This window comes from Sinocyclocheilus rhinocerous, unplaced genomic scaffold (assembly GCF_001515625.1).
Source record: "Sinocyclocheilus rhinocerous isolate Xijiao unplaced genomic scaffold, SAMN03320098_v1.1 scaffold591, whole genome shotgun sequence".
Classification (NCBI taxonomy): Eukaryota; Metazoa; Chordata; class Actinopteri; order Cypriniformes; family Cyprinidae; genus Sinocyclocheilus; species Sinocyclocheilus rhinocerous.
Genome location: NW_015641476.1, coordinates 2,706,650 through 2,729,067, shown reverse-complemented (window position 1 = coordinate 2,729,067; position 22,418 = coordinate 2,706,650). Strand labels below are relative to the sequence as shown.

Below are 22,418 nucleotides of genomic sequence, written 5' to 3'. Positions count from 1 at the left end.
GTTATACCGTTCCTGCGGTATGCGCTGTTTTTCATGTCTCCTCGAAGACTGAAAGTGTAGGAATCCCTCAGATTGAGTGCAGTGTAGAGAGTAGCACGACCCTCCTCCTCCTGTTGGTGCGAGCGAGCGGTCAGTCACGTGTGTGTTTGACGGCCGAACTTAAGGAGTTTCCCCTGGAACTTACGCGATTGGCAACCGGCCGTTTTTTTGTTTTATTGCAGCTCGTCTCTGTTCTGGACTTGCACAAACTGCTTTGCAATGCAATCATTTTCCAAAATGTAATTTATGTGAAAATATGAAGTCCGTAAACGCCCGTTAACACAGGCCAGAGACGCTGAAGACGGACGCACAGAGAAAAATACTGTAGCAGGCAGATCACTCCCTGTTCATGATGCACAAACAAATTCTACTGTTCCTAATATTCTGTATGTTGCTCAAAAATAAAATATATTGTGTTCAGCAGAAAAAAGTTTTTTTTTTTTTATCCAGTCATTTAAAAATAACACATTTTAGAGCTGTAACAACAATACCGTGATACCGTGAAATTTTTGCTTAAGGTTATTATACCGTCAAAATCTCATACCGGCCCATGCCTAGCTGGTTAGCCTGTGCCTACTGTGAGAACTGAAAGAAACTGGCATGGCAGACACATGATCTTCCTCAAATAGCTAATGTAAGCTGATGCACTCACGCAACATGTGCTACAAACAGTCTCTCTTATTTTCCGTCTGATTCACCATCTACGTCATTTATTTATTTGGAAAATTTGCAGAGATGCTTAATAAACAGTCATTTTTCAATGCCTGGGAATAGCATCATTTGTAAACAAGCTTTTGCAATGTTTGCCAATCCAGAGGAACTTTGAACCAAGTCTCAGCAAACAAACAGTGTCTTGGACACATAAAAAAAGCTATATTAAATGAAAGCTCTATTCTGTTAAATTAATATTATAATATTAATATGTATTACTAAACGTTTAAAACTGTCAACTTTCCAGATGTATATCCCACAATAGCTGGTACACCCTGCGGCATGAATAGTGATTTCAAGAGAACACTGAGATCATCTTGATTCACAAAACCAGACTGGACATATTTGTACATTATGTGCCCAAGTTAATATCCCATGAGAACTGAATATCACTGGCCACTGTATCCCTTGATGTAACGTCATGAATCACGTCAAATGAGAAGCTTCTGGCTTTTAGCAAATACATAGGTTTCTAATAATGTTTTGTTTTGACAACGAAAAAACCAAAGGTCTGTCACTATGATGTGTTCTGTTGTAGTTACTATCCCTGTGCATGTGTATATATGTGTGTGCACGCACTAAAGTACGCAAAGGAGAAAGAGTGAAATATAGAGATTGCCAAATAAAGGGGTACAGACAGACACATTTATGGGTGAGCTATCACTTTAAGAAAGTTAGTCTTCTACTGAATAATTAGTGATTACAGTAGAATTGAATATTCATAGGCCTGCAATGAATTTACATGTTAATCCAAGGTGCCTTAAAGGGTTTGGCATGATTTATGTAAAAAATATATATATTTAAAGTCATTTGTGGTACTTTTAGGTAGTGACAAATTTCTTTCAATGTCAGTGCCATTCTAGAAGAGCAACCTTTGTTTGTCAGTGTGTACAGACAGACAGTGTGTGTGTGTGTGTGTGTGTGTGTGTGTGTTCTGAGCTCAGTGGTAAAGTACATGACAGCATGGAGAATGATGTGGTCACCCACAGACAGCTGCTTGCTACTGATAATATTCCACACACACACACACATACACATGCACATACACACAGACACACACACAAAGCTCAGTGTCAAAAGAACAGACATTACAGATGGAACCCAAACACATATTTGCTCACACAATCTGTACATTTACAAATGGCATTCATGGCAAACACATGAAAATGTTTTTATGCTGCTGCCTGGAAGGATGTCACAACAAGCAGCCAGGATGTCATATGCCACACACACACACACACACACACTTCATTGCTTGCAAGCATATATGCTTTCAATAAATTATTTTCAACCTCTTATTATACAGGCTAATAGATCTGCCAAGAATTTTACTGTCAGCAAATGCGGTACCATAAACCAGTCTTCTCAGTCTAAAACCGAACATCACAGTGAGGATGAATGTCACCTCAGATTCCCACAGTTGTGTTTATGAGAGAAAAATGAAGCAAGAAAAGAAGTGAGGGCATGTGGGCAACAGATTATGAAAGAGAGAAAAAAACAGGGATATTCTAAAAGTAGAATATCACCCACAAACATGTAACCACCAAATGATCTGAGAGTAATGTGAAGGGTAAACCAACAGAGACTAGAGCAAACAAACTAACACATAAAAGTGAACTGAGATCTTTTATCCAAACTCACTTGTTACACAAGCAGTCATGTTCACTTCATATCCTACTGCATAATCAGTAATGCAAAGCACCCAACTGATTGACATGTTAGTTATGCAGTTTTGATATTCCTGCTTTTCCTAACCACATATACTGTAAGCCCAGTCTACAACAATAGCTACCGTTAGATCACATCATTAAACAGAACTAGGGGAAGCCCCAAAACACATGGAGTTTTTTTAGGGACTTTTTGCATTTTAGACAACAAACACCGATTGCAAACTGGGTCTTAAGAAAAAAAAAATATTTTACCATGTCATTATTAAATTACTGACTATAGAAAGAAAACAGGGCAATGACACAATTTAATAATTTATACAGTACTGCACCAAACCTTCTTTGAAGGAAAGGATTGTTCTAGGTTCATCTGAGGGTAAGCGAGTGACAAAACCAAATATGACAGAAAGGACACAGAATCCTTGAGAGAAACTGTGACTTGGCACATTCTTTACAACACACTGAATAAGATTATTCACACATGGCCTCTGCCTCTGTTTCTGCATTCACTGCCAATTCAAGACAAGATATTTGACTTTTCTCTAAGGTTAGACAAAAATAAGTGATTTAGTATAACTGATCTTCACACAGCAGAACCAGTTCAAGAACGCTGTTTAGATGAAAGGTTTAGGGTAAAGAAAGTACAGTGACACCCATACTGCCAAACATATCAGGATAATAACTGTGTTAAAGTGATAACATTTGATTTAAGCAATTAAATCGAAAGAGCACGTGTAAAAGCTTTGAGATCAGCACGATGGGAAGAATTCCTCCAGATATATTTTTATTAGTCAGGCTGCAGTACTGTGACAAAGGGTGCTTCAGAAGTCAAGCCCATTGTATGAAGGCTCCAGCACATGAAGCCATTATGGGCAGGAAACGGAAATGTGGGAAGAGTGACACAAGGGAAGAGTAACAGACAGCACTCTGAACACAACCGTCTGAAACATAGGGCACTACTACAGTTGGATCACACATTTACAAAGCCAACGACATAGACTGAACAACAATCACAGGGTCTGCAATGAAAGCACTAAAGCTGCATTTCACCTCTATATATATATATATTCACAAACAAAGGTCCAATCACGGTTAACCCCTGTAAAATTTGCCTAAAAAAATGTAAAACACCTAAAAAAAAAAGGCATACCCAAAGTAAATTGCATGCTGTTCTTGAACTATTTGGAGTATAGTTTGTTCCTAAACAGAACAAACCTCAGAATCACTGGAAGTCTTACTGGTATTGAGTAATATAATTCTGAACACACTGAAAAAGGAAAAAAAAACATTCCACCTACATTTTTTGTAAACAGATGCCTTCAGGTGACTATAGCTGGGAGGTATTAGCTGGAAAACACAATGGGATCACAGGATGAAGCCTTGTTGGCGGTCTGACAAAGACACTGATTGTACCTGCTGTGTTGATTGTATCTTCAAATGGTTCACATCATTCAAATCACAAGAATCTCAACTTTCCAAAGATACGTGACATGTTTAGCTTCTTCCTTTTTTGTTGTTGTTGTTGTATGTCACGTAGTTAACCCTCAAAAACACACAGTGTACCGCGGGCATAACAGGCAGCTCTCAATAGTTATAGTTCATAATCGTTGGGCAATCAGAGAAAAACAATCAGACGGGGAGTGCTTCATGTAACTACATCATAAGAACCATTCACTTCTAAGGGCCTTCTTTGGCATTCTAGTTTTGCATGACCAATTATCTTTTCAAATCAGGCTGAAAACTTGTTAGTTTGTTAGGGCATGAACACAGATCAACCTCAAATTTTGAATATAGCATAACAAATGATCTCTACAGGTTACTGCTTGCTTGACATTTGAATGACGCTAACCACTACAGCATTTCATGCCAAACACATCAGTGTTATTCCCAGTGGCAGTCTGGCAATAAACTTCTACCTCAGTTAACCCCCATTTCTCAGGGCCTATTCCTCTGAAAGTTGATATGCTGTGAGTTCCTTATACTGCTCTATTCCATAAGAAATTAATAACAGAAAGTGATGTAGGCATTCAAACAGGATATTGCTTTAAAGCAAGAAAGACAACAATGCTATAGATTCACTCTTTGTATTCTTGAAGGTTATGATTTAACATGAGTGGGACTGTAAACCAATCCCTAACAAGCTTCCACTCCAGGGCAGGGAAAAGGTTAACACTGCAGGTCAAAACAATGGCTGTACATAAATGCTCTGTTTGTCCTTTTCACACATCCTAACAGCAGTTACCCAAATAAACTCCTGCTGCATATGGACATAAGAACTGCACATTGATACAATCACTAAAAATGACGGGACAGTTCCTGTGGACAGTTCAATGAGCCTGTGAAGACGGTAAGGATCCCTTTTAGCGGTGTCACAATAAAAGGTCACAGGTTAGACATTTAATAGGTCAGACTGCGCTTTCCGTTACCTGACTGCAGTACATTTGATGACAGCCTTATAAGGGCAAACTAGAAAAACACTTCTCTTTTCTGATCTGCATCAATAGAAAGCATGCACAGACCATGTTGCCAAAAAAAAAAAATTTACTCTAAATTATTCCCAGAATCTAGAAGACCATGTTCAAGGCATCATCAACAGTAAATGAGGTCAGCATCACCAAAAACAAAAAAAGCAATTATGCTTAGTCCAATGAGAGACATTTGCTGCGGTACAACCTAAATTCATAAGATTAAACCTAAAACTTAAACTGCATCATGGGTTACCTATGATTATATGTGAACAGCATGTAAAACGTTCGCCTCTTACCCAGCTGATTTCTCTGTCACATTATCAACATTATGTGTTAAGCTTAGAGTGCTTTAATAAGTATTTTGTGCATTATTTGATTCTTTGCCCACCAGCCAGAGAGCTGTGCTGTTGTTGGGTATCTGTGTCAACTTAAGTTCACATTAACAGATCTTTATCACTCACAGCCATCTGTGACTTCAAACCCCACTTATTGTAGTAGGGAACTTGGACTCTGAAGATGAAATGCTAACACAGCTCCTAATGATTTCAAACTGATGCCAGGTGTGAGTAGACATAAAAACACACAGGAAAAATGCTAATGCGTGCAAACACTAAACACTAACATACATATATATATATATACACACACACACATTAAGGCTGGGACAATAAATCGATGCATCGTCTGCGGGAGTTTGGGCAGGAGTTCGATACCGCGGCTCCACCTCACGACACTACTGCGCAGACTCTGGCTCCAAACAAATCTCTACTGCGCAGACTCTGGCTCCAAATGACGTCATTTACTCAAGATGGCAGCGACCATACTGAGATGCTTTGGCTTCACTTTTCTATAGTGAAAGGAATAGGAGACGCATCGTCCATCTTTTTTTACAGTCTATGGTTCGACTGAGTAATGTAAGTGGTTAAATGTACTTACACATCGGCTTTTATGCTTTTATGATGCAAGATTAATGTAAACACAGCCCACTGTGAACATCCTTGTAATTCGCTTCAACCTTTTTGAAATTTATGAATGATTATTTTAGGTTCAAGTGGTGGGTGTGTAAGGAACTGGAAGCAAGCAGAATACGGCAATTTCTAAAGCACGCAGTGCTATCTGCTGTTAAAAACTAAGCTCAGAATCGGTTCAAGAGAGGATCGCGATGCCTTCGGAAAATCTCAGAATCGATGCAGAATCATTTCTCGATTTGCGATGCATCGATTTATTGTCCCAGCCCTAACACACATGTATGTATGTATACACACACACACACACACACATACAAGGATTGACCCCATTACTGAACCCTTTACTAAACTAGTAACAACAGCCAAGTGTGCCTGGCATCTTAGAAAAGTACAAATATCCTTATATTGATTGAGGGTAAGCTTAAACACTGCTAAAATGCCTTGAGTACCTTTCCAAAATGACTGCTTTTTTGTTTTACTTGCTTAAAGGCTACATGTTGGTAGGCTTTACTTCTAAAATCTAAACAAAATATTTTACATGTACATTAATTTATGCATTTGGCAGACATTCTGTCCAAAGCGACAAGTTTCCCTGAGATTCGAACCCATTACTTTGGTGTTTTGCTAGCAGGTAAACTGGACTAAGTATGGACTAAGCATAATTCGCTTTTGTGATTTATTTTTTAAGCTTCACACCCACAGGCCATTAGGCTTATGAATGACACTTATCCACTTCCACTCTGCGGACACAGATTGTTTTAGGATCAGGAGAGGTGTAGACAAACTTACTCTACCTTTTTACACACTCATAATACAAATAAAATTTTAAAATACTACATTTATTCATTTATTTTGTTACAAATGTGAAATAACAATGGACCGGAAAGTTCACTTTGCAAATATGATGTGTTTTGATCATTTGAGCACATGCTTCCATTCTCTCACACAAAGATGGTGAGGTCAACTGCTGCTCCATGACACAAAATTTAGGCGTCTTGTAAAATTAAAATGAATAAATCATTTAAAAATAAAATAAAACAATAAAAATAAAAAATATTTTATGTGTTCACCTGCATGTCATGTGAACTTTAATTAAAATCAGAGAACTGTGAACATGAAAAAAAATATGTTCTTCAATTATAAATTAAAATCTCAGGAGGTACTTCAAGTAAATATTTTTAGGTCAGAGGGGTTCGACTAAAAAAAAAAAAAATTTAACTGTTATAGATAACTGAACTGGGATCTCTTTCCAAAATATTACAAAATGAAACTTCCTGATGAAGCAGTTCAATGCGCACCAAAGGGTTATTATTATTAATGCTATTATTAGTACAACATGTGTAGTCTGTGGAATTGGACAAATGCATGCAAACTCCAATGGACACATGGATGCAGGATTTCCTGGGGTAATGACTCAGTACATCCACCAAACTCATTCCAGCCAAATCCTGATTCAGACTTGACCTCAGCACATACTTGCAATAGAGTACGTGTACTAAACTGAGGGCCATTTATTTAATATGTTCATACAGTTCTTTGTATATGTGTAATGGTTAATTCACTGTTGTTATTTAGTCAGGCGACAGTCACACGCCTATTGTTAGGACCCAGAAGGTCCAAAGGACCCGGTTGCTGACGCAGTTTAGTACAGTTATGATCACCATTATTATTACTAGCGCGAGACGATTCTAACGGTGATGATAATGCCAGTTCTCCTGCAATATTGAGTAATCGCATGTGTGCGTGCATCAAAGAGTAAGTTTGTTGCTTCATTATACTGTGTTTACATTTGATTGTGAATTAGCCTTTTAAGACATGCTTATCGCATCTGCCGAGCACATGTGTCTGTAAGCTAATCTCTAGCCAATCTTATACGATCGCTGTAAAGACATATTTTCAGTGTTAATGTCATAACAAATGCAGATATTATTCATTTGCATATTGATGTTTTATCAGTGTGTATATTTATACTTTATTATTGTTGTTTCTCTTTCTAGAACCACACTCAATTAAAACTGTTGAAATGAGTGGTCTATGAGTGGTGTGTGCATCTAGCTCCTCCTAAACGGACATCACTTAAGTTAATTGTTCTGATCGGACAATTTTTGGTGGTTGCCACCGGGTATTAATTAGCACCTAAGAGCTGAACAATTCTTTACAGTACGACACTAGCAACTGACTATTATTGGATATTTTCACTAGATGTGAAAACCTGTGATCCAAATGAGTCCCCAAGGTTATGAGGACTCCCCAGATAGATGCCAACACAGGGATATGAAATGCTTCAGTGGCGACCGTGATGCTTTAGATAGAGTCTTATCAGGTGGATGCGGAACACAAGGCATGAAAAGATGTCACAGAGAGATCAGGCTGTAACGCTCATAAATGACTTGGGCACAGAGGGAAAGAAGAAAGAGATGGGGAGCTAAAATTGGATTTGCAGCATCATGGGAAAATGTTCTAGGGTTTTGCAGACTTGGGTAACCCACAGTACATGTCCTGTACATGTAGCCTGAAGGGGAAAAAATATAATAAAAGAATAAAAACTGAATGTGGAACATAGAGTACTTACTGGCATATAGCATTGTGCCACTACAAAAACAATTTTTTATTCTATTATAAATAGCCTCCAATCGGATGTCTGGGTCCTCGTCCCTGTGGACCAAACATTGGCAGCCATGCTTAGAAAAACATCTTAGAGCGATGGAGGGTGGAAACTCCAAAGAGTCTGGGGTGAACAACCACCATTTCAATACAACCCAAAAAGACGTCCAGTTGTGACTATACATATATTAGCCTTGAATAAACTCTATTTCTGAGATGCTACAGTGAAGCCAATTCAATAGAAAGGACATTTGGAATAGATGTCAATGGTACTGGTAAAGTAGATTATAGCCCCAGATTATAACCTTGTCTGTCAGAGCATTTCACAACACACTGTGCACAGAGAGCCAACAAGTCTGAACACGAGCAGCTGACATGAAGGAATCAGAGACAGGCTTAGAGGTTGCCTTTGATATCAGGGTTCCCACACATTCTGACACATTCATTTCCCTAGAAAAGTAATTGTTCACCCAAACATTGAAAATCATTTACTCACCCTCGTGCTGTTCCAAACCTGTATAGCTTACTTTCTTCTGCTGAACATAAAATACTTTTTTTTTTTTTTTCATATTAAAAAAGTCCACTGGATCAAAACAAAACATTGGACCCCATTGACTTTCATTGTATGGACAAAACAACAGACATTTTTCCAAACATCGTCTTTTGAGGTCCACAGAAGAAAGCAAGTCGTACATAATTTTTGGGTTCACTATTCACTTTTTCCCCCCCAGGTCTGCCATGACTGTGGGAACCCTGCAGTATGGAGACACAGGGATTTGAAGCAAATCAGCCAACAACACTTTAGTTAGATCCGGAAGTCACTTTGCTTCTTCTGTGAGCTGGAGAGAGTTAAATATTTAAGCAGTAGATGGAAGAAAGATTTTAGAGGCATTTAAGAGGGCTAACTGTGTGCGGGGTGGCATCAAATATAAAAATAAACTCAGCTGTCCCGTTTTGGCACAATGATGTCCACTTCAAGGTTTGAAATACCACTTGAATGATTACATAAAATGCTTATTTGACTATGAAAACTACGACCTGTGGTTCATGTTCACGTGTGTATGTGAGGGAGAGGGGCCTGTTAGAGAATTTATGCTAATGACAGACGTACGGGTGGCTTTGCTAAAATTTGAACAGTATGTGCTGCTGCCCAGCCTTACATAAACAGAGTAGGAAATAGAAGCCCGAGGCCTTAGGGATGACCTATCTGCACCATGGCATTTCCTGTTGGGCAATTTAAATGACACTGTTCCTCCTACACTGAATTACTTCGGAAACACTTTAAAAGTTGCCACAGCATTTTTCTGAGCTTACTATTTTTTATGCACTTTCTCAAAAGTGATTATTTTGACCGATTTTATTTTAAATTGAAAGCAAAGCACATGAAATTTGACAGCTAATTGTTGCTTTTAATTCAGATAGACATCAAAATCTATTCACTTACCAATGTGTTGTTGGTTCAATATTACACATATACTGTAGCTTATTAAACACTGAACAATCTACATATCTTCATATTTTGTCAGAAACCAGGTAAATACCCGATCAATTCCACATTTACAAGTTTATGTGCAGGAGACAATAATATGATATTGCTCAATTTATCCAGTTGCGGCAAGAATAAATGTTGCAAGGACCTGCAAGCTGAGGATTCTGAGGAAAGCTTTGAACCTTTACTGGTACAATGGAAAAACAAAACCCTTGATTGAGTACAGGATATGATGAACTACATTGTTTTGTGGGAACCTGTGCCATTTCAATCACCCATTCATTCACATAGTGGAAAAATGAAAACATTAGTAAATGTCCCGAAACAGACACTAAAAACTTAGTTTGCCATTAAAATTCCTCTGATTCACACATGACTATAAGGATAGGGTGCAGCATCAGCTTATTTCTAAAACAACAGGAAAACCGAAGGAGATTAAGCCTGCCTTCGTTTTTCACCCTAAAACCACACATTATAAAACAGGGATAGAGGCTGTGGTTGTTATGAAAGGAAATGTTTTTTAATTAACTGATGTTGTAACTTTACTTAAAGTTCACAGAAGCACTTATATGAGCCACAATGTGTACATTAGATATTGATAAGTCTCTGTGGAGTTATAAATGGCAAAGCCAGCAGTCTTTTTATCCTGAATGGATATATACATATTTTACACACTCCTTCAGATACCCGGGAAGTAACAGCAGATTCTTTCATTTCCATAAATTATGTCTGCAGCAGAGAGCAACAGAGGACACACTTGATACTGAATGGAAAGGGGAACAGTGTTCTGACACAGAAAAAGACTGAACTTGCTGGATATCAGGAATAGTATGAAAAACAAGTCGTCATAAAATAGCCCAGAAAGTCCAATTCACACTTAAAAATGTGAATTATGCAAACGGGGAAAAGCAAGCTGAGATTCAGCTAAGAATCATTTTTTAAAAATCACTGGAGGAGGAGCGCATGAACCCTAAAGACCTATTCATATGCATAGTTATGATAAAAGATCATGCATTACTTTGAACCCAAAGCAACTGTAAAATTACCCATTTCTCTAGACACGGTTATTAGCCAAGTGACAAGCCCGTTCCAACTGAAAAAATAATAAGCAGCCATGACTAATTATAATGGCTTCTTTAGAACGCTGGATCTCAGTAAAATCAGCCAATATTTTTTTACTCGTATCTGATTGGCTGGGCCAGCTGGCACTGACAGCATCAACAGAGCGCTGGTGGCTCATGTTCAAGAGCCAAAGTCATGTGACCATGCAGTCACAGTGAGCACTGGAACGGAGCCTTGTCACTTGTTTGTAACAAATGGGTGAAAGTGTGAACATAGTTTGACTCAATTAATAAAACTGAAAGTATGCCAGACACTACAATAGCTCTGTGGGGGTTGGACTGAGTGGATTGATGAGCTCTTTGATTCAGACTGATCCAAATGTGAAAAAAAAAAAACATACTGCCAAGATTTTTTTTTTCTCCTTTTTTTATGGTCAACATAGAGGGGAAAACAAAAGAGCAACACTTCATGAAGAGACAGAAAAAACAAACAGGCAATGTGACTAAATTCCTGAACATTCAATTTGACATTCCTGACAACACAATTACAATGACTCAGCATTACCTCAATTATTACAAGAAAGCAGTTTAGAAATAAAAATCTACTGGGCAAAACTGCTAAATCATTTATCTTTTGTGTATGACCACAAAAGCAATAACAAAGATTCAGCACACCATCAGAGCCAGATGGGAGTGTTGTGCATCACACAGTGACCCAGAAACCCCAGGGCTGGACTGGTCTGTCCTGTCTTGAGGTGTATTGTTCTCTTTGTGTTGCTCAAATACACACGCATATCACACTCAAAAACCAACTTCCATTCAAACATGTCCCATCAGTAGAAAAATAAACCAGCATAATATAATGCAAGATAAGACATGCATTCACAGACAGAACGGAGGGGAGACAGGCATAGTGTGAGGGAGATTGAATACACAGAGGGTATCACTAGGTTTCCATAGCCCTTGTTTCAACCTACTCATCCGTTCACTATATGTCACACAATACTAATGAAAATGAAAGGGCGTGACTAGGTCCTGGCAACTGGCCTATAGCCGCAAATGCTTTTTTTAATAGGTTAAAATATTTTCTGTTTTAAAAACAAAAACACACAATAATAATAATTTAAACAAATAATCAAAATAAATTTAAAGTAAGCGAACAATCAAATGTTTATACCATCACATGAAATGGCATATACCTGAAACTTCCAGTGCAGATGGCCAAGTTGATTATAAATTGAGTATTCTGGTTTGGTGACACTGATGGGGTGCCATTCATTCTGCACTTTCCACTTTCTAAATATGTGGAGAGAAAACCCTCCAAAGGTCACTCTGTAACTACATCCTGGACATCAGAAATTAGATATTTAGATATGCTATTTGAGTGTTAATGTTTTTCCAAGTATATACATTTTTGAAAGGGTGTATGCATTTAACAGGACTGGAAATAAACTAACTTCACGAGGTAACTTAACAGTATACATCTGATGCCAAAACTGGACCATGGACTCAATCCTTGGTGTTAGCAGAATCTATTTATGCTACTGTGGCTTTGTTCATTATGTTTTGTCCTTAAGCTTACATTTATCAAGTCTAGCTGAACCAAAAACTAAATGAAGGAGAGTGAAGAATATCTGGACTGTCATTGCTGTTATCATACACCATATGTATCCCACAAATGGAAACACACATAATACAACAATTTACTCAACAACAGCTTAATGGTCAAAGTAGATGCACAAGTGTTGTTTAACGTATATATGCTATAATATTAACACACATTGCAGAAGCAGAATACACTTGCCCAAGTAAATGGTTACCAAAAAAAAAAAACTGGGCATTATACTTGCTTATAGGCCAGCTTAAAACAGTTTATGATGACCATAAAAGACAAATATGGATGAATTTTCACTTAAATCGCTGACTTCAACCAATTGTAGCTGAACTATTAAGTGGGGAGCTCTTATGTTCATCACTTTAACATATCCATGTTACAATGAAAGCCTAGCTGAACCTGAAGTTGTCACTGAGGATTATGAGGACATAGTTGGAAAGTTCCCAACTGAGAGGAAAAACCATATAGGGATAATACCATTTCAGCATTTTTGGAGAACGTGGCCCATTTATTCCTTCTCCAAGACAAACTAAACCAACAGCCAGAATGGAAAGCTAGGGATGACGTACTTGCCACCTTACACTTATGAAAGGAGCATGCAAATTAATCATATGTTCATCACATAGTATTACTGTGCATACGCTCTTACCTAGGATGGAATGAACCCGTACTGACAGCAGCGTACGGAGAATCAAGATGGGCTTTTTGCCTTTTCTGTAGAAAGAAAAAAAATTTGAGAATCAAGACATCATACAGCAAACCAAATAACTTCATTCAGAAACACACAAACAGTTTGTGCTTCTCATCATTATACTAGTTGAATTCTATTCATTTGAATTCTTTCACTACTTTAATGATAATGCAGATGGAGCAAAATACATTTAAAGAACACTGTGGATTAGTCATTATTACAGCTGCAGACACGCACTACACTGAAGGCACACTGGAGACAGAATCAGAAAGAGAGAATATGGGTCGGTAGGGATTAAGGTATGGAAAGAGAGAGTAAACAGACATGGAAACTATGCATCAAGAGCGTTCATGGCTAAAAATGGACCTATCCAAAGCTTATGTTTTCTTCACGATGTTCTGTGTGGTTCATACACCCAGTCACAAAGACAGACATTCTCACACACACCCCAATTTTGTCTTCTATTTTCCAAGTGCTACTGCTTTAAATGACGCGTTTCCTCCTGACAATCTCAGTGAACCCGAAGGAGCTCCCAGCAGTGGCTACATTTTTGCCGGCTTACAAATACAAACCATGTATGCTTTAAACACACACACACACCCACAAACACAGTAACAGTGAGCCCTTAGAAAATAAGACCACTCGATTAAAAATACTTCATAATGAGAAATGAAGGCATTTCCACTGGCATGGAGCTGCTAGTTCTCCTTCAACAATAAGGTCACTACTGCTTTTTTGCAATATTTGCATTTGGATTCTGTAGAGATCTTGGTCAATTTAATAAGATTGGGGGGAAAAATTACATTGCAAATTATGGCAATATTTTGACTCATAATACATATAAACATTCTTAAGATTTTTAAGGTAAGATTTTTTGTGTTTTTGAAAAAAAAAAAAAGAGTCTCATGCTCACCAAGGCTGTATTTACTTGACCCAAAATACAGTAAAATCATAAAACATTCAAATACAACAGTTTTTAAACAGTTATATAATATTATAACGGTTCAGAAAAAAACACACATTTTTTTAAGTTTTCTATTTTATTATATATTTAAAAATGTAATTAATTCATGTGATGGCAAAGGTGAATTTCAGCAGCCATTACTTCAGTCTTCAAATATTTCACAAGTTTCACAATTTGAGTTGAATTACTGAAATAAATGAACTTTTCCACGACATTCTAATTTATTGAGATGCACCTGTATAATCAATATTAAAATCAGTTGTGCTGCTTAATATTTTTAAATAAACAGATATATATATATATATAAACAGAAATATAAAACTTTTGTAATGTTCTAAATGATCTGACTGTCACTTTTGATCAATTTAATGCATCCTTGCTGAATAAAAGTATTCATTTCTTTAAAAGAAAATAAGATCTTACTGACCCAAATCTTTTGATCAGTAGTTAAACAAACAAACGGAGTGCACTTGTATATACAATTTAGCTCTTTACAAACACAGCACTCTGCTGGGTTTTAAAGTGATTCTCCAGAGCACGGCTGAACAAATCTGGAAAAAAAAAATAGCCTGAGTAGTATTGCAGATCCAAAGTTATGCAATTCTTCAGTTTGAGCTGACTCTGAGTTCTAGATTTGCGGTTCAGTGTTTTAGCTCTATTCAGTGTATTCTGAGACTGTCAGTCTAAGCTGTGGTCAGCACACTGAAACGCTGGCTCTGCCTCTGTGAAATCACTCATGTCTTCTGGTGGGTCCAATGACTGTGCGTTACTAAGCAACACTAATAAATGATTTAGTGAAACTGATACCGGTCATAATTAGGTAATGCTGAACATTCAGGGGTTCACAGACGTTCTACACAAAAATCTGGCAAGGTTTCAACAGTATAAATGAATAATAAATATTATTCCATTCATCTGAAAAATAAGTGCTTTTAGTCCAAGCATTGTTTGCAGCTTAGCCAGTGAACAGGTTTATTTATCTCAATCATATAATAGACATACTGAAGAAGGTGTTACATTTGTACTACAGAAAAAAGAACAATATGGCCAAAGTCATAGTCATCCGTATGTATTAGCCTATACATTTATCTTCTTTATTAGATTACATTAACCTGTGATTAAAACAACCATGTTACATGGTTAAACAGGGCAATTTTCTCCAAGCTGTACTGTGACTGTCTACCACCCTTTTAAGCATCATGGTACATCCCAAAAACTGCTGCTCATTATATTGTATTTTGTCAGCATTTTGAGCATGATTGAGCCTTTACCTGAATTTCATAAAGTGTTTCTTTAAAGCTGCAGTCTGTAACTTTTTTTGATTATTTTTGGGTTAAAAGAATTTCTTGGTATGAAATTCGAATGGTATGATAATCTCTAATGACAATTAGAGATTAGACTGTACAGAAATTGAAATCTTATACACACTATAATCACAGTCACGTAATGCTGATGTTGTTAACATTAATAATCTGAGAATAAAGAATAACAATAATAATAATTTGCATGGTTTGATGTGATATGAGCTAACCGATCTTTAGATTAAATCACCATTGGTAGCGCGATTTATGGTAATGCTTTTTTCCTCAGTTGGTCAGAACAAACGTTGTAGACTTGTTACTTGTTCAGATGGCAATATCCGGTGAAAATTCTTATTTGGGTCATATATTCCAAGACGTAGGCTAGAATCTGTGATTGCGAAGTACAGTGAATATCCACACCGGTGCGGTGACTGACTGCCACACATACTCTTCAGAACATTAGATTCATCCGCGCTGGAGCCAAGCCGCCGTACAACCCACGCAGGGAAGATAATTCCGCAGACAGCTGCAATTGCAGGTTTTCAAACAGAGATGGCGACAAGGAGGCAAAATTTACGGACTGCAGCTTTAATAAAATGTTGAATACTTATTCAACAGTTATGATCTAAGGAGGCTGAACAGATGTTCATTGGCTCGCAAAGAAAAATTTGTGTTGAAATTAGTCATTGTTGACATTAGTTTACAATACTAACACAAATTGGGGAATTCCTCTCAAGTATAGCAAAGACTAAACACAAACAACGAGAGAATCGAGTTTTCAGTGCATTTCCTGACTATAACAGATTCAGCAGCATTGTTACAAAAGTACAAAAGTAATTTTATATACATAAAAAGTAAAGGGTCTACTTTCATATTTCAAAGAAGTTTGGTGAAAATAAAATGTCAAAATATGGGGGAAATAATGTTCCAAAGTGAAAAAATTGTCATTCAGTGTAATGGTCCGGACTTTGATTTTACCATTACATCTTTAAATAAACATATAAAATACCAAGTTAAAAAATACATTGCTTGTCTTGGCATTTTCAAGTAAGTGTTGGCTGTTACATTAAAAGGACTATGTCTTATTGTTTTTTTTAAAGGGGACTTTTGTCCCGAAAATGCAGTTTATCAGAGATCATTCAGTGTAACAGGAACAAGAAGCCATTCTGAAATCATATTAAAAAAAAACTGATAGTCATTCGACAGTCTGTGACATCATCAAATGGCACCCTGAACACCATGTGGTGCTGCAGAAAAGTAAATTTATTGCCCTTTAATATTTGATAATTCCTCCTTTTCATGGTGTGGTATCCGAAGTTACAAAAACGCATGTCACTCAGTGAAATGCCAAAAAACACTTTTATTGTTAGATTTTTTTGGAAAAATTAGGAGATGTTGTAAATAATTGTGATTAATTTTACTGGCCAAGCTCACTGTTTGATACATGTGGCCATGTGATTGCCTGCAATATAAGCTGAAATAGAAGTTTCGTCATTCAGGGTAATGCTTTTGTCATGTGGTGTAATGCAAATTCTCTGTTATATCACGGTGTCATCCATTACACTGAATGACAGTATCACTGTATAAATAACAATTTTAGCATCTTATTCATATTACAGAATAATGAGGATTGTTCAACATTGACAAATTTAATAAATATTAATATTTGAATGCATTTTTGTATTGATTAATTTGTTATTGATTAATTTTAGATGCCCACAAACAGAGAGAGCTGCTAGGCACTGTAAAAAGTCAAAAAGCTAATAAAGTATGTGCGGACCCAGTAGCTTAGGTGGCATTCTAAAGCCTGTTCACACCAAGAACAATAACTAAGATAACTATAACAGTAACTATGCTAGCCTCCACACCAATGAACGATAGCACTGTTTGCTCTATGAATGCGCTGCAGGTTTATCATCTGCCGCTTTAAATGCTCAAGATATGAAAAACATTTCAGGTATGGGAACAATGGCAATATTATCTCTCTTTTTGGCAAATCGTCATTCAGAGTAACAAACCATGGTCATTCAGCGTAACAGATATATTTATGTAAAAATGAAACAATATACTTATTCTGACCTGTACTTATTAAAATACAAAAAAGAATATGTGATCATACTAAATTTTATTATATTTTAAAGGGGTCATATGATGCGATTTCAATTTTTCCTTTCTCTTTGGAGTGTTACAAGCTCTTGGTGCATAAAGAAGATCTGTAAAGTTGCAAAGATTAAAGTCTCAAATCCAAAGAGATATTCTTTATAAAAGTTAAGAGTCAGCCACGCCTACCTAAAATGGCGAGTTCTAACACGCTCCCACATATCTACATCACTATGTGGGAAGATTTGCATAACACCGCCCAAATGTTCACGCAAAGAAAAAAGGCTAAAAAGACAGTGTAAGTCATTATAATCCGTAATTATGTCCCCACTGGATGCTACAAATGCCTCGTTTGTAATGGGTTTTAATGTTTTTGTCTCGTCGCTCCGGGACACGCATCACAATATGGTAAGGGGCGTAACATTTCCGTCACACGCTTGAGGTATTCGGCCAATCATAACGCACTGGATAGCTGGCTAATCAGAGCACACCTCGCTTTTCAGACCGATTAGTTTTGTAAAAATCGACGCGTTTCAGAAAGGCGGGGCATAGAGGAGAAACAATAATGTACAGTATGTTGAAAATAATGTTTTTTTTTAACCTTAAACTGCATAAACACATTTCATTACACCAAATACACAAAATAATGTTCTTTTTAGCAGCATCATATGACCCCTTTAAATGACTTTCACTTCCTCACAAAAACTTCTTGCTGACAAATGTAGGTAAAACCTAGTGGTTTGAAGGACATTAGCAAAGTATAAAGATTCAAAAATTAAAGTGAATTGGTATTTGAGGGCTGCACTGTGATGCTTAAAAATAGTCTTTTATAATGTCATCAAATGATTCATTTTTAAAATAAGCCTAAAAAGATTTTTTAGTATATAAATATTGTTACACTGAATGACATTTTAGTGGGTGCCTTCTGTAAATTATACTAAAAATACATGATAGTCATTATTTTTTGTTCAGAAAAATATAAAGTTAAACAAGACACATTCTAATATATGGGGAAAAAACTAAATTTAAAGCTGTATTAAACTTTTATTTTTTAGTGCTTGAAACACCCTTTTCGTCTTTGACGTGCAGGGATGGAGACCTACAAACATACAGGAAATGTTCTCTTTAATTTCTTTTTCTTTTCTTTTTCTGCCAGACAGACCTCCTTGACAATGGCAGGCTACATTAATGTGTACATCTGAAATGAGGTAGGATTAAAAAAATATACAAAACAAAAAAATTAACTACAGGCTGAACAATTTGTTCTTTTGCTGAGAAAAGCTAAGAGTTTCACTTGCACCAGAGACGAGTGAACCAGAGTTAGACAGGGAGCATGAGAGAAATTAGAAGAAAAATTAATCAGTGTCACTGTTTCTCACACCTTACAGATGAAAAAAAAAAAAAAGTCAAATTTACCTCAAGCATTAAAGCAGCATTGAAATAGATGAAAATTAATTTCAATCAGTCTCCTGAATTACTTAAAATAACATGTAAGTTAATCTTGGGAGCTAAATTATAGCCGTCAATTTTGTTACAATGAAACAAAATCAATTGAATGCCCCTTAAATCCAGACTAATAGCGAAAACCAAACCGATATTATAAGATAACGCAAATTTATGAGGTGGTAATTTCGTATGATTTTGTATGGTCAGGTGACAATTTTCACGCAGAAAAGTTAAATTTTTAGGGAAATAAAAGACACCCCTAACCCCATCCCTAAACGTTACCATCAGTGGGGCGTAAGCAGAGCATGTGGAAATGTACAAATTAAATTGTATGAATTCATACAAATTAGCCAACAATTCACCAAAGCGTAAAACAGTTATGAATATGCCACAAGAGTGAGTTGGCTGAAACCGGTTCTTTTTTTCTTTTCAAGCATCCCACAGGACCTGTAATGTAGCAGCTGTATCATTACAAACAAGTCACATAAACCTTCCTTATTCTGTGAGCCATGTTATAGCAAGGAATACAAATAGTAATTTAAGAATTTATTTATAATCTTAAAGAAGCTTTTGTATCAAATCTACAAAGCCAACATACAAATGTTCTACAGGAGGAGCAATAAGACACTTGAGAAGTAAATGGTAGTATAGTCTGATGACACCACCATGTAATAAAAAGACGACTAAATATAGCATTAGAGAGGGCAGTGCTGAAACACCCTTTGTATTTTTAAAAGTAGGGCTGTGCAAAAAATCTAACTGACAAGCTACACAAAATCGCGTTCAAAATTGGCAATGAATCGCCTGCGATTTTGAACGCGATTTTGTGTAGCTTGTCAATGAACTACGGCTCTGTGTAGTAAATGCTGCTCCATCTGAAAGCACGTGCTGGAGATTTACTACTAATCACAGGAGCGGCTTTACTGATGAGATGCACATGAAAATCACATTAGATTTTTTGCACAGTCCTATTTAAAAGCTAATGCTGAGTGCAGTTAAATGTATCCAAAACAACGTCCCAAGATGTCAAAACTGGTCGAAACTTTACACTGTTGAACATCCCAAAAAACAGATTCAGTGGAGTGTTGCAAGCACTTATCCACTCTCTCTTCTAAACGCATTATGAAGCCACGTTCCCAGCATCTGTGACTAATGTTGTCCACTCCTTCCCTCTGGCCTCACTAAGAATATCTTGTGTGTAAAGTAACATTCACCTTATGAACGATTCTCCCAAATTTGGTTCTTGAATGACTAAGAACTCAGATTGACCCAAGAATGGAAATATTCATTCACTTGGAATTGATGCTGTTTTTCCAATTTGTTAAGAAAATTAAAAGAAGGGTTGGATGGGGGCAGACATGTTCAAAAGTCTCTGGCCTTAGACTAAACCAAGTCTAAAATCTTTCAAGGCCAAATCAAGACTAAGACTTGACACCTGACTTAGACTTTTGGGGGGGGGACCTCTGCCTGACTTGTGAGTCAACTTGTGACTCACATCCCTTTTGTAAATTTTTAATAGGCTGCAAAACAATAAATATCTTTTTTAATTAGTTATTTTTAAGGATTTACTTAATTATTAATTCATTTCTCCCTAAAACAAAGAATATAAGTTCTTTTTGTGAATGAATAAAAATGTCATCTTTAATACCATTTTTAATTAAGTTTATTCATTCAAGTCAGCAAGGGAGGAACTACATTCAATAATGTAGGGCATTCCAGCCGGATGACGTAGGACGTAGGCATAGCGTAAGCTCTAGTGAGAATATGCTAGTCTCGCGAGAAACAAGTTTTGTTTACAGGCGCAAAGGAAGCAAAGTTTCCTTTGTTTAGCAAAGGAAAACCAGTCTCCTCTTTGGCTTATATCGAAATCCTCCGACATTTTTCTTTACAAATCCTCGTTTTGTACTTCTAATTTGTGAACAGTGTTTTGTTTTGCTCTCTCCTGTGTGCTTCCGCGTTCGTCACTTCTCACCGGAGGTTACGCTATACCTACGTCAGAACGTCACTATCTCGTGTACGCGCGTACGACAGTTAACAGAAGCTAGAGATTACGTTTTAAATATGGATATTTTTCTTACAAAAACACATTGATTTGCTTCAGGAGGCCTTTACTAACCCCCTGGAGCCGTGTGGGACACTTTTTTATGATGGATTGGTGCAGTTTATTGGACTTCTATTGGACTATTGAAAAATAAAACCCATTCACTGCCATTAAAAGGCTTGCAAGAGCCAGGACATTTTTAAATATAACTCCAATTACATTCATCTAAAAGAAGAAAGTCATAAACACCAAGGATGGCTTGAGGGTGAGTAAATCATGGGGTAATTTTAATTTTTGGGTGAACTATCCCTTTAAACTAAAAGACAATGAAAGGAAAAAAAGAAAGTAGGAGAGGAAGAGAGAGAAGATTGGATGGCAACATTTGAAGTCATTCTTACTCCACGTCGTCATAGAGCTTCTCCAGATCATCTCTCTGTTCAGCAAGGGATGAATCCAGATCCAGGTAGTTGCCATTAGAAGCCAGTTGCAGTGCACACTCCTCTAACTGAGAGGGAGAAAGAGGAACATCACTGCCTAGCATTGTTACTTGACACAGCACATAAACAGATTACAGTTTCATGTTAGACTCTCATGCTTTTTGAATGTGCAACTGGAAGATGAGTCTTGTTCTCTTTTCACACATATTAATCTGGCAAGACACAAACTACATCACAACTACAACATAACAGTGAAAATTTAATTTCAAAAGTGTAACCCTTGGCACACCATTATAGCATATGAACATGCTCCCATACAAAACAAAACAACCATCATTAGCGGTCAACTAGTGCACAACAAATAAAGTTCATTGTTGCCAATGGCGGTGTTTGATACAGAGTAGGGATGGGCGGATCGATACTTAAATATCGATACTTTCGATACTGATGTTGTATCGAAAGGATCGATCCTCACATAAAAATATCGATTCTAAAGTGCATTTTTTAACCACTAATTTTATTTACTTATCAAGAACTTCGGTGCATAAAATAAGTTCTTCTAAGAACCATTTCTCCTGCTCATCGGAACACACGCAAATGCTGAAAGACAGAACCAATCAATCACAGACAGCGTTCGCTGCTGACGCATGGCTCAGAGTGCTTGTTCAAATAGGGCTGCGTTTCCCAAAAGCATCAGAAGCATAAGTAGATCTTAAAGGGGTCATATGATGCTGCTAAAAAGAACATTATTTTGTGTATTTGGTGTAATGAAATGTGTTTATGCGGTTTAAAGTTAAAAAAACACATTATTTTCCA

General features: G+C 36.9%; 1 protein-coding gene across 1 annotated transcript in view; it reads right to left on the bottom strand.

Annotated features, from left to right (window-relative positions):
- LOC107755112 (FH1/FH2 domain-containing protein 1-like) overlaps positions 1-22,418 on the bottom strand; it is a 63,532-nt gene that overhangs the window by 37,887 nt on the left and 3,227 nt on the right. The window contains exons 2-3 of the mRNA XM_016571812.1: positions 21,564-21,670; positions 13,272-13,336 (exon numbers count right to left, since the gene is read on the bottom strand). Coding sequence (XP_016427298.1) covers positions 13,272-13,336; positions 21,564-21,670 — 172 coding nt within the window. The remainder of the gene's footprint in view (positions 1-13,271; positions 13,337-21,563; positions 21,671-22,418) is intronic.